We start from the raw sequence: 12,500 nt of genomic DNA on the forward strand, positions 1-12,500 counted from the left end.
GTGAGATCACGTGACACACACGGCCTGCATAGCCATCTCTAACCTCAACAACAAGGTAGAAACACCCTGATTCCCCCGTCACCCTGGTAGGTGGCGGGCCGAAGGCTGCTATCTGCTTTAGTTTTTGAGATGATCGATCCCCATCTTGAGTTTAGGTTCTTTTTTCATATGAACTAAATACATTTCTTCTGAACAGTCACCACTGTGGAGTCCTCTCACTTCCACCTTGCTGAGAAGGTGGTCGGGTGCAGCCTGCCATCCCTTCAGGACCTACACACTGCCAGGAGGCTGAGGCGGTCTTGGAAAATCATGGCCGACCCCTCCCAGCCAGGTCATAAACCCTACAGCTAGAATATAATAATGTTGCCCCTTTACTTAATATGATACATATAATTTACCTGATATACTGTTCTCTAAAGTAAAAAAAAAGCTTCCTTGACTTTATTATTATTATTTTTTAATCAAGTTACACCCACGTTTTCTCCTCAATTGTACTTGGCCACTTTGCCCTGCTGTCCTGGTCGTTGCTCCACCACCTCTGCAGGAGGAGAGTTGTAGACTAGTAAGTAGCACATACTTCCTCCGATACATGTTAGGGCTGTGAATCTTCACTGGCCTCACGATTCGATTCGATTACGATTCAGAGGGCTACGATTCGATTCGATTACGATTATCGATGCATCTCGATGCATCTTAAATCGATGCATAACTTTTTTGATTTATTTTTTCTCATTTTCTTTTTTCTCACTGTGTGGCTACTTTTAAAATAAAAGTGCATTTGGAATTGCATTGTATTATGATCCATAATTAAAATAAACAACTGCATGTACTTCCATTATATATTTTTTGATTATTAAAAAAAATAAAAAATAAAATCGCGATGCATGTTATAATCGATTATTTTTGACACCCCTAATACATGTGCAGTCACTAGCCACTTCTTTTCACCTGACAGCGAGGCGTTTCACCATTACATTTATTATTTGCAGTTATTTACATTTATTTAGTGCAGTTTTCAGTTTGAGTGCTAGTTTCACTTTACACAAAAACACACCATCATATCTTATCTTATCTTATCTGGCAGATCACTGACTGAAGCCTGTCACACTTTGCCAACAATTGGGCCATTGTCATTTGTATTTTGAGCGGCTAGTCACACAGTTTACCTGTAGTGTGTGTGTGTGTGTGTGTGTGTGTGTGTGTGTGTGTGTGTGTGTGTGTGTGTGAGTGTGTGTGTGTGTGAGTGTGTGTGTGTGTGTGTGTGTGTGTGTGTGTGTGTGTGTGTGCGTGTGTGTGTGTGTGTGTGTGTGTGTGTGTGTGAGTGTGTGTGTGTGTGTGTGCGTGTGTGTGTGTGTGTGTGTGTGTGTGTGTGTGTGTGTGTGTGTGTGTGTGCGTGTGTGTGTGTTCGTGTGTGTGTGTGGTTTTGTGTACAAAGCAAAGTTCAGCTGATAAGGTTGAGAGGTTTAACCATAGAAACAGAACAAATAGAATGGATATGTTGTATTCAAGTTGCAAGGAAGTGAAGCGCTTGCAGACCGGCCATAGAGGTTCAAGGATGGAAATCACAGATGAAATGATGACATATTGTTTTTAGGGGATCTATATAGCCGCCATTTTAGTTATATCTAAATGATGTCAACTCCAAACGCAGGGGTGCAGCTACTGAGTGGAAAAGGAGGGAATATCGACGGGCCCGTACAGCAAGTCAGGCAAGATACTGTACAACAGTGTCACGTCTTGTCCAGATCTACATCATTTGACCGCTCATATCTACTCTATGGGGAAACCAATTCTATGGCCAACAGAGAAATGGGTGTTGGCAGTCAGACAGTGACTCAAAACCTCAGGTGACCCGACTTTGGGTTGTTAAGCGAGTGGGTGTGTGTGTGTGTGTGTGTGTGTGTGTGTGTGTGTGTGTGTGTGTGTGTGTGTGTGTGTGTGTGTGTGTGTGTGTGAGTGTGTGTGTGTGTGTGTGTGTGTGTGTGTGTGTGGGTGTGGACCTGAGAGGTCTGTTAAGTTACTGTTAAGTTACTGAACAAGCGGCTGTTATCTGGGATGACTCAGAAGGCTTTGAGAAGTGAAAGAGATGCTGTAGGTTTGCTGCTTTGATCCTGCAGACTGAGAGGGAAACGACTTCAACTCTTCCCAGGTCTCAACCTGCTGCTCAGTGACCAGCAGTTTGAATGCCTGTTCAAACAGAGCGTGCTGAGCACAGCCTCGATGGTTTAGAAAGCAGAGAGAAGGTGACCTTCTGAGCATCACTCATAATCCAGCTGGGAGACCTTGCAAAGCTCCTCTGAATCAGCTTCCTAATAGAACTGAGATGATGCATGTGACAACTGACACTATGACACCACAATCATCTTGGAGGAGGACCGGCAGTCACTGACCGAGGAATGGCAAAATCCATAACGACAACAGGGCTTCATCGTGAAAATAATACTGTTGCTCCTGATTGATGGTGAAATGTCCTGTTTTTATTGCCTTCAAACACTTCCGTTGGGACGTTCATAACACCCTCCATGAATTGCTGTTTATTACAGCAATAAGTCTGCAGATTCACGATGGTGATTACGACTACGACGGTGATGCAAAGCAGCCAGCAGCACCACAAGTACCACAGGAAACACCTCAACTGTCTTGAGGCTTCAAAATAGCTTCGTCAAACCCATCTGCCCTTCATCTACACCTGGCTGAAGGTGATTTAACACCTGAATTCACCTGGTTAGTCTGGTTCACGACACACCTGTTTGGAGCAACATGTTGACTGTTTTGAGTTGGGTTGGTTTGGAAGGTAAATAGGCCTGAGGACACGGTCTGGTCCTCATCCAAGAGGACTGCGGTGCAGGTCATTAGGATTAGGTCATTCGACCTCTGGTACGAAACCCCGCCTCAAAAATCTCCAAAAACTGTCCAATAAACGAGCTGCTTCTGCGCCCATGTGACTTTTGTTTACAAGTCCTGCTGCGAGGTTGGGTGTCCGGCGGGTAGTGCAGTGGTAGGTTCCCTGCCTATCAACAGGGTTGCAGGTTCGAGCCCCCGTGTTGCCACTGGCTTGGTCAAGGCGCCCATACAGGCACAATCGGCCGTGTCTGTGGGTGGGAAGCCGGATTAAGGGTGTGTGTCCTGGTCTCTGCACTAGCGCCTCCTCTGTTCGGTCAGGGCATCTGTGTGGGGGGGATAGCGTGATCCTCCCATGCACTACCTCCTGCCGGTTAAAAACTCCTCGCTGCCATGTGAAAAGAAGCGGCTGGTGACTGCACATGTATCGGAGGAAGCATGTGCTACAACAAGCAACGACCAAGACAGCAGGGAGGAATTGGCCAAGTACAATCGGGAAGAAAATGGGAGACTTGATAAAATAAAAGAAGTAAAACCCTACAGCCAAACACAGCCTTTCAGAATAAAATGACAATGGGCGGAGCTAGAGGCTACACACAGGAAGTTGAGTGAGTGCTGACCTGGAAGTGAAAGATGCCGGCGTATCCCTGCTCAAAGCCCTGCCCGTGAGGCACCACTCTGTGGAGGAGGGTGTCGTTTAGGGTCAGCGACGCGATGGCTGCCAACAGCCAGCAGTCCCCTGTGGAACACACACACACACACGAGCACACACACACACACACACGCACACACACACACACAGACACACACACACACACACACACACATGGTCTTATTACCTTGCATCACAAGCCTCTAAAATTCCAACTCCTGGACCTTTTGACTCAGACCTTATAAATAAATCTGTCTTAAGTTAAATAAAGTTGAGGATGGTTGTTTATGTAAGACGGGTGTCCATTCCCACATTCCTACAAAGTTCCTCGCTCAGTCTGCTGAAATATATCCAAACGTTTCCTTCTTCCAGTGATTCCTCACATAGTCACCCCGGTTACTAATTTATTCACGCCGCTGAGATTAAATTTGCATGTGGTCCCGCTGGGGGGAAGACACTGGAGAAAAGTGGAAATCACCTAAAGAGAGAGAGAGAGAGGGGGGGTGAGAGAGAGAGAGAGAGAGAGAAGGCAGAGAGAGAGTCGTGGACTGTGTTTGAGAGAGAGAGAGAGAGAGAGGGGGGGAGAGAGTCGGAGACATATATATATATATATAATATATTGGGACGTTATATATATATATATACACTATATATATATACTGTATATATATATATATATATATATATATATATATATATACAGTATATATATATTTGCTGAAAACACCACTCAGCTGGGTTACGTTTTCTCCTCCGTAACAGAAACAGACACAGCAAATATATATTGTTGGGAAGCTTGTGGGCTTGCCTCGGGTGATGTGTGAAGTGTGCTGGATCGTAGTTGAGGGCTCACGGGCAGTGGTCGATCAGAACCACAGAGATGTCGGTCCTCAGACGCGGTTGAAGGAATACCACTCGTGACCTGGCTGGTTGTCAAGTCAAGTCAAGTCAAGTCAAATTTATTTATATAGCACCTTTCATACACAAAGGCAATTCAAGGTGCTTTACAAAAAAATAATCGAAAAAACAAGCAGCAAAGCAATGCACATATAAAAAACACATAAAAAACACAGCCGACAGTTTTAGTTAAAATATATACTCAAATTAACAAACATGAAACATTATTTCTGTTTTGGGTGGTCTACCCAGCTACTGCTGTAGTGAGCTGTAGTGGCCTCTGGTGGCTTGAGTTTCCAATTGAGGAAACTCAGCGGCGGGAGGTCAGCGCGGGAGCTGCTCAGGAGCTGGGGGTCTACCCAGCTACTGCGGTAGTGAGGGGCCTCTGGTTCGGGTGGCTTGAGTTTCCAGTTGAGGAAACTCAGCGGCGTAGGGTCAGCGAGGAAGCAGTTTGTCTGCCCTCGTTGGAGGGGAGCCTCGGCCTCACTATAGTCCTCGGCCCTTAGTGCCTCGTTGGCCGCCCCGTGGAGCACCGGTGTGGGATCCTTGCTGAGGGCACCGAAGGTCGTACACTCCTCCGGCATGGGGGGAGCCGGTCTGAGGCCACCGTAACTTGGCTTCAACTCCTCGCTCTGATCCGCGGTTGTGTGGAGTTGGGGTGTCTCTGGCCAGCGATCAAGGCTGAGAAGAGGGAAGGGGGGTCCGCAACCCCAACTGCTGGTGGTGAGTGCGGGAAGAGGCCTTCCCCGCGTAATGTCGACCGCAACAGCTACCTGCGGTTGCGGTAGCTCGTCCTCCTACTCTACCCAGGCCTGCAGCAGTGTCTCAGGTAGGACTGGATCATCCCAGCCTGGTTCCCATTTCCATAGGTGCTGTATGAGCATGACAAGATGGATCCTCCCGAACTGATGGAGGGGCAAATTCCTCGGGCGGAATTCCTGCTGCAGGGCGGTGTTGGGGTAAGGTTGCTCGCCTAGACCAAGGTTCGGTTCCGTAAAGGCTCTCTTGGTGCAGTAGGTCTGCTCTGGGCGAATTGCCGGCGAGACGATGAGGGAGACGGCCGCCCCATGAAGCATCTGGGGCTCGTGCCTCGCCGTCCGCAAAGGCATGTCCACTTGCTCCACTTGCTCAGACTTCTTGGCCTCCCTGGAGGCCTTGGCTGGAGTTGTCTCCATGAGCCCGGGCAGGGCCAGGAGGTGAATTCTGGGAATAGGTAGTTGAGATGGCTGGTCCCGCCCTCTGGGGGGGTCCCAGCTGTCGTGTCCGGCTATCTTGTGGGGATGATTGATGCCGGCCGGCTGACTGTGACCCGTGCTGTTGGTCCCAACGTTCGCCATGCCTACCTGAGTGTGGGGTATCCCAGTGGCAGGGTCGGCCGCCCCGTTGCACTCTATTGCATGCTCAGGGTCGGCGACCTTTGTCGGCGGACGTGTCCTGGATGCGGGTGTTGGTGGCATTGGCAATGGCCATTGCCCTTGTCTGGGCAGTGGAACAGGGGGTTCCCTAGCCTGGGTCGTTGGCTCTGGAGCTGCCGTGCTGACCTGACCCTGGTCGTGGGGGGTGCGAGGCACGGGTGAAATGTTGAGCCGGGGTGCGGCCACCGGTGAAGTGGGTGGCGCCCTCTGTTCCTGCTCAGCCTTCAACCTAGCATAGCCCTGCGCCATTACGGCTTCCATCCTTAGGATCTCTTCATGAGATGTTGCTTGCTGTGCCTTCCTCCTAGCGCTAGCGTGGCCAAAGGCCGGTAGGGCTCTGGCCTTGATCCATAGGAGCTCCATACAGTTCTCTGTAGCTTCATCCGCCTTAAACTCAGCCCTTATCTGGTCTAAATCGGCCCTAAATTGGGCTACCTGAACACGGAGTCGGTTTACCTGGTGGCTGCGGATGAGCTCCTGCCCCGATCGGATCGTCTGGTGGGAGTGTAGGGGGTCTGGCCCCTGAGTACTACTCCTGCTGTATCCAGATTCAATCTGCTGGGGAAGGGATTGCTCCTCTGGTCGGCGAGGTGCCGTGACCAGAGCGAGCTCACCTGACTCCTGTTCCATCTCTGAGCGTCGCAAGTCCTCTGATCCGGCTCGAAGGACCAATTTGTTGGGAAGCTTGTGGGCTTGCCTCGGGTGATGTGTGAAGTGTGCTGGATCGTAGTTGAGGGCTCACGGGCAGTGGTCGATCAGAACCACAGAGATGTCGATCCTCGGACGCGGTTGAAGGAATACCACTCTGTGGTCAGTGACCTGGCTGGTTGTAAGGCAGCCAGTCACCAGGGCCTGGCTGGTTGTAAGGCAGCCAGGGTTCAGCTCGGGTTCGGATTTGGTCGTGGTAAGGGAAGACATTATGAAGTAGAAGAAGGAAGTATAGCGTCACAGAACACCTTGTTATATATGTTATGTCTGACATCGCCGATGACCTCACAGGTGAACTCTATGCTATGACATCATCGGTGACCCCGTAAAGTCCCGTCTGCCATCACAGTCAGCCTAGACCGCCTGACATCGCCGATGACCTCACAGGTGAACTCTTCATTGTCAACGTCATCATTGTCATCGTTGATGATGTCATCGTTGATGATGTCATCGTCATTACGTCGTTGGCGCGCCGGTTCGTAGGCATCGACTGCCCCAAGAACAGGCCTGACGGTGGGCCATTATGGACCCTTTTCTACAATATCGTGGACTGTGGAGACATATATATATATATATATATTATATATTGGGACGTTATATATATATATACACTATATATATATATATATATATATATATATATATATATATATATATATATATATATATATTTGTATTATGGAAGCTCCCTGGTCTGGGCACATTAACACTCTGACTTACGCGTGTTCAACCATTACATGTTTGTTCAGCGGAGTCTTATCGCTATGGTATGTGAGGTCAGGAGATCTGCTATCTGTCCACCTTACTGTCTGTAATCATCTGTATCCAAGGCCGGATTAACCATAGGGCAACCGGGGCCCTCGGGGTGAAGGGGCCCTCCAAAAAAAAAGATTTTTTTTTTTTTTTTTTTTTTTGGAGGGCTCAGGTTGGGCTCCACAGAACTATGACACAAATCTAAGACCAATCAGGACAAAATAAAATGTGTTTCCAAGAAGATTAAGTCTGATGATTTAGTCTCATTGGATGCCTGTGGGCAAGTGGTGACCAGGGGCGCGGGAAGTGGGGGTGCTTGTGGTGCTGCGGCACCCTCTGCTGTTTTGTATTGGAAATGTAATGTCAATTATTTTTTCATCATTGTAAAGCCACAGCACAGTGAAGAGGATATTAACACATTCACTGCCAGCCGTTTTTTCAATACTGTAGGTAGGTTCTGCCAAGGTTTTTTTTTGAGGATTCTGGCTCATCTTTCAAGAGCCGAGGATTCTTTTCTGCTAAGATTTTGTGAACACAAATGATCTCAAAAGAACTAATAGAATGTGTGCTTTCTCTGTCTAAAAGAGTTAGTTTGTAGAGTTAGTAGTTATGTAGGCATTAGCAGTAGAATACAGCATGGTTTCAGCGTCTGAAAATTTATTCTGAGATAAATGGCTTTTTGTGAAATTCGATAGAACAGTCACTTTAACCATTTATTTTTGGCGTAAGACGTCAGACATGTAAACAATAGTTTTGAACAGTAATTTCCTCCATAGCAGCAGGAAACCCCCCTCTCCTTCAAACTCCTCCCTCCGTGGGTGTGTCTCTGATGGCTTTGCAGCGTTTGTCACAAGCGAGGCTCTGCCTGTCTGTGCTGCCTGGCTGCTGGCGGCTGCTCTTTGGGCGAGTCTGCATGAGTCGTTTCGGTTGTGAGCTCAGCTGCAATGAAGCTGCGTGCGATTGAGGGGCTTTCTGCCGGTGTTTCAAAGTGTGTTGCACGCATAATCTATTATGCAAATTTGCAATCCCCCACCGCCAGCTCCCAGCGCGATAATGCGCGAAAGCGAAAGCGTTTTCGCCAATCCATTTTACAGTATGAGAATGGTTTCCTCGCGCGTTCCCCTGCAGTTTTGGCTCGGCTTTTTCTAGTCTGGAGAGCACTGTCGCCACTTAGTGGGTCGGTGGAATGGGTTGTACACGTTCGGTGGCTCCAATATTTTTATAGGAGACGTGGGGGGCGTTGATCCACGTCCCACCGTCAAATTTTTTTTTTTTTTTTTAAGACGAGATATCTCGTCAACGGCAGTCAACCGTTTTTTTTTTAAGACGAGATATCTCGTCAACGGCAGTGAACGTGTTAATGTGAAGATTAGCCTCTTCCTTTTGCTCTCAGAGTGCATCAGATTCATGCATTTTACTTTAAAATGTACAAAATTTCTTTGTCCAGGGGGGGCACAGCCCCCCCTACAAACCCCCCAGTCAGACTAATATCTTTATCCTGCTGGTGCTACCTCTTTGCAAAGCCTAGAATCGCCTATGAGTGAGTGAGAAACTGAATCTCAGAAACGGAATAATAACATAACAGTATAATACTAATGTTAATTTAAAATGAGATATTCCTCTAAATATGGCGAAAAAACATCCAAACATCCGGACGATGGGTAGGGGGGGCCCCTGGGAGCTTCAGTGCCCCGGGGCCCCTGGGGGTGTTAATCTGGCTCTGTCTGTATCTGTTTACCTTACTGTCTGTAACCATCTGTATCTGTCCACCTTACCGATATAGAGAAGATGTAAGTGACATGACCCTGTAGAGCAGAATGGGGGACAGGTTATCTGAATCCTACTGTCTTTAATCATCTGCTCCGTTCCAAACTCAACAGGTAGTACAAAGGTCACGACTACTCTTTAGATTTCATCCCAGCTAATAATAAAATACCTTTAAATGCTACTCAATTACACACCATCCAACAATCATTTTGCCCAGTTAGACGACCCATTTATGCCCCGCCTCCTCAATGTTATGACTCAAACAGTAGCTGCTTTAGTCTTCGTTTGGGCTGTTCACTTATAAAAAAGTCTACATTTAGTTGCTACTATTTTGCATATTTTTGTCTTTAGGCTCACATCGCCGGCGCACTGCTTCATTAAATATTCTGTTTCATGTCTCTCATGTTGGCCCGTCTCCTCTCTAAACAGAACAGATCAGTGGGTTCTGAAAGGGAACACTAACCCCCGATGGCGCTGATAAACACCACTCAGCTGGGTTACGTTTTCTCCTCCGTAACACAAACACACACAGCAAAGTGCTCTATTGTGTTTATGCTGCAACATTTTTGGGGGTTTATTGTTTTGCAACACGGGCCTTTCTCTGATTAGAGGGGGAGGGAGGAGAAGGGAGGAGGGAGGAGGGGGGGAGGGGGGAGGAGAGGGAGGCGGGAGAGGAGGGGGAGAGGGAGGCGAGGAGGGGGGAGGAGGGAGGAGGGAGAGGGAGGAGGGGAGAGGAGGAGGAGGGAGAGGGAGGAGATAGGAGGAGGAGGAGGATGAGGGAGGAGGGAGGAGGGGGGAGGAGGGGAGAGGAGGGAGAGGGAGAGGGGGAGGAAGGGAGGAGGGAGGAGGGAGGAGGGGGGAGGGGGGGGAGAGGGAGGAGGAGGGGGAGGAAGGAGGAGGGGGGGGGGTAAAGTATTCCACTCGGAGCGCCGGGGGGGAAGTGACTTCCTGCTGCCAGAGAGCTTCTCCAGCGGAGGGAGCGCTGACTTGTTTACAGATGCGAGGCGGGGGAAACGCAGCATGAATGATACATGGAGCTCTGTGTGTGTCTCAGTCATCAATCTCTACTGTCATGAGCCATCATCTCGCTCTCTCAATCTGTCATTGTCTTCCATACTCTCTCTCTCTCTCTCTCTCTCTCTGTCTCTCTCTCCCTCTCTCTCTCTCTCTCTCTCTCTCTCTCTCTCTCTCTCCTCCCTCTGTCTCCATTTATAATCCTCATGTAACCTGGCATGCAGACTATGTGCACGCTTTTATACGCAGCGGGTTAAGCGATCGGTGACTTGCTCTAGGGCACGTTGCCAGCAGCTGTTAGAGAGAGAAGGACCTTAGACAAGCTGCTATCCATCATGGGGAACCCCCCCCCCCCCTCCTCCACAGACACAGTAGTCTGCTTAGCCACACCCCCCCCCCCCCCTCCTCCACAGTAGTCTGGTTAGCCACACCCCCCCCCCCTCCTCCTCCACAGTAGTCTGGTTAGCCACACCCCCTCCTCCTCCACAGTAGTCTGGTTAGCCACACCCCCCCTCCTCCTCCACAGTAGTCTGGTTAGCCACACACCCTCCTCCACAGTAGTCTGGTTAGCCACACCCCCCCCCCCCCCCCCCTCCTCCTCCACAGTAGTCTGGTTAGCCACACCCCCTCCTCCTCCACAGTAGTCTGGTTAGCCACACCCCCCCCTCCTCCTCCACAGTAGTCTGGTTAGCCACACCCCCTCCTCCACAGTAGTCTGGTTAGCCAGAGAAGTATCTCAGTGGCAGGCTGATTTCTATTGGCTGTAAGAAGGATCACTCTAAAGCCCATGGCACACCAATCGAACATTCTCCAACAAACACGAACGAACACGAACACATAGATGTTTGTTTTGTGTGCCATAGCTTTCTGTACTCGTCTGTTCGTGTTCAGCGATGTTTGGTGATGTTCGCCCGGATTCAACATGTTCAATCCGTGCTTGTTCGGTGTTCGCGGTTGTCTGGTCAGTTCACCATGTTTTCAGTCGCGTATCCATGGAAACGGAGCTCGCGCACACGCGCACACACACTCAGTACTAGCTAGCAGTAAACTTCTGGCTGTTGTGTTGTTGCTGTCGATGGCTTCGTTTTGGACCCTGGAAAGAGAGGAACTCTTGGTGGAGCTGTGGGAATCAAAACGAGAGTTGTACGATGTGTCATCTCAACGATTTTCCAACCGAAACAGCCGGGCGAAAGCAATGGAAGAGATTGCTGAAAGACACGGCACTACTGGTGAGTTTATAGTGGGCTAACGTTAAGTAGCTAATGCTAGCGTAAGGGGCTTTAACATTAGCATTAGCTTGAACTGTGAGCTGCACAAGCTTGTTGCAACCAAATAAGCTACAGAAACATACAAATAATAGTTAATGTTACATAATGTGCGAGTGAAAGATTGGCTACAATATGTCTTATGTCCAAAGTGTCGGGGTAAGTTGTCAGCATTGCCAGATGCACGCACATTTGTATGTATTACGTAACGTGTATTGTTTATTTATTCTCTGCAAACGATGTGAAGAAAAAAATGTAATCATTTCGGGCACAGTTCAGGAGGTACATTCAAATACCACCGTCTGGGAGTGAAGCTACCAAGCAGACGTCCAGACACCTCTGGTTCACTGAACGCCTGGGTTTGGTGAACCCAGCAACCCTCAGCAGTGTAGGTCGAAGTAAACACGGAAGTTATTTGGTCAGCTTCTTCTTCTTTGGTGTTTTACGGCGGTTGGCATAGTTATTGTTGCATTACCGCCACCATTTGGCTGAAATTAGAACAGCTGTTGTGCTGAATATGTTTGGTCGGTGTGCCATGCTTTCAAACAATCTCCAACATCAGACAATTGTCTGTGAATGTTTCACAGACAATTGTCTGTTGGTGTTTGTTGGTGTTTGTTGGAGAATGTTTGATTGGTGTGCTAGGGCCTTTAGTGTGTATGTTTAGATCCAGGGGGTAGGCAACCTGCTCCTCTCCAGTGGCTCCCTGTGGCTTTGAGAAAAATTATATGAAAATGAATGATGGATGTGTGTTGTTGTTGTTGTTTTTTTACTTATTATCGATTCTTACATTCTACACTCCAAAAGTTAGACAAATGTTTGGAAATTGGCCATGGCCATTTTCAAATTGCCCCCTCGCCATTTTTAACTGCCCCCTCAGTCACTTCATCCTGGAGCCAGGCCTGCTCTCCCCCCACTCTCTCTCTCTCTCCTCTTCTCTCTCTCTCTCTCCTCTTCTCTCCCCCCTCTCTCTCTCTCTCCTCTCTCTCCTCTCTCTCTCTCTCTCTCAGCTGTCATGACATGCGGTAGTCAAAGTGGAACAGTTGGACTCACCCAGAGCTCCCTGGCAGATGTCTGTGCGTGTGGCTCCATCCACAATGAACTGGGGACGCCTGCAGATCTCCTGTGGTGTGCGCACGCACACACACACACACACACACACACACACACACACACACACATACACAC

At 48.7% G+C, this 12,500-nt stretch overlaps 1 protein-coding gene across 1 annotated transcript in view; it reads right to left on the reverse strand.

Moving 5' to 3' along the window:
* capn1 (calpain 1) overlaps window positions 1–12,500 on the reverse strand; it is a 55,753-nt gene that overhangs the window by 25,643 nt on the left and 17,610 nt on the right. Inside the window, exons 3-4 of the mRNA XM_083640586.1 lie at window positions 12,366–12,435; window positions 3,462–3,580 (exon numbers count right to left, since the gene is read on the reverse strand). Of these exons, the coding sequence (XP_083496712.1) occupies window positions 3,462–3,580; window positions 12,366–12,435 (189 nt within the window). The remainder of the gene's footprint in view (window positions 1–3,461; window positions 3,581–12,365; window positions 12,436–12,500) is intronic.

Source organism: Poromitra crassiceps, assembly GCF_964638095.1.
Source record: "Poromitra crassiceps genome assembly, chromosome: 7".
Lineage (NCBI taxonomy): Eukaryota > Metazoa > Chordata > Actinopteri > Beryciformes > Melamphaidae > Poromitra > Poromitra crassiceps.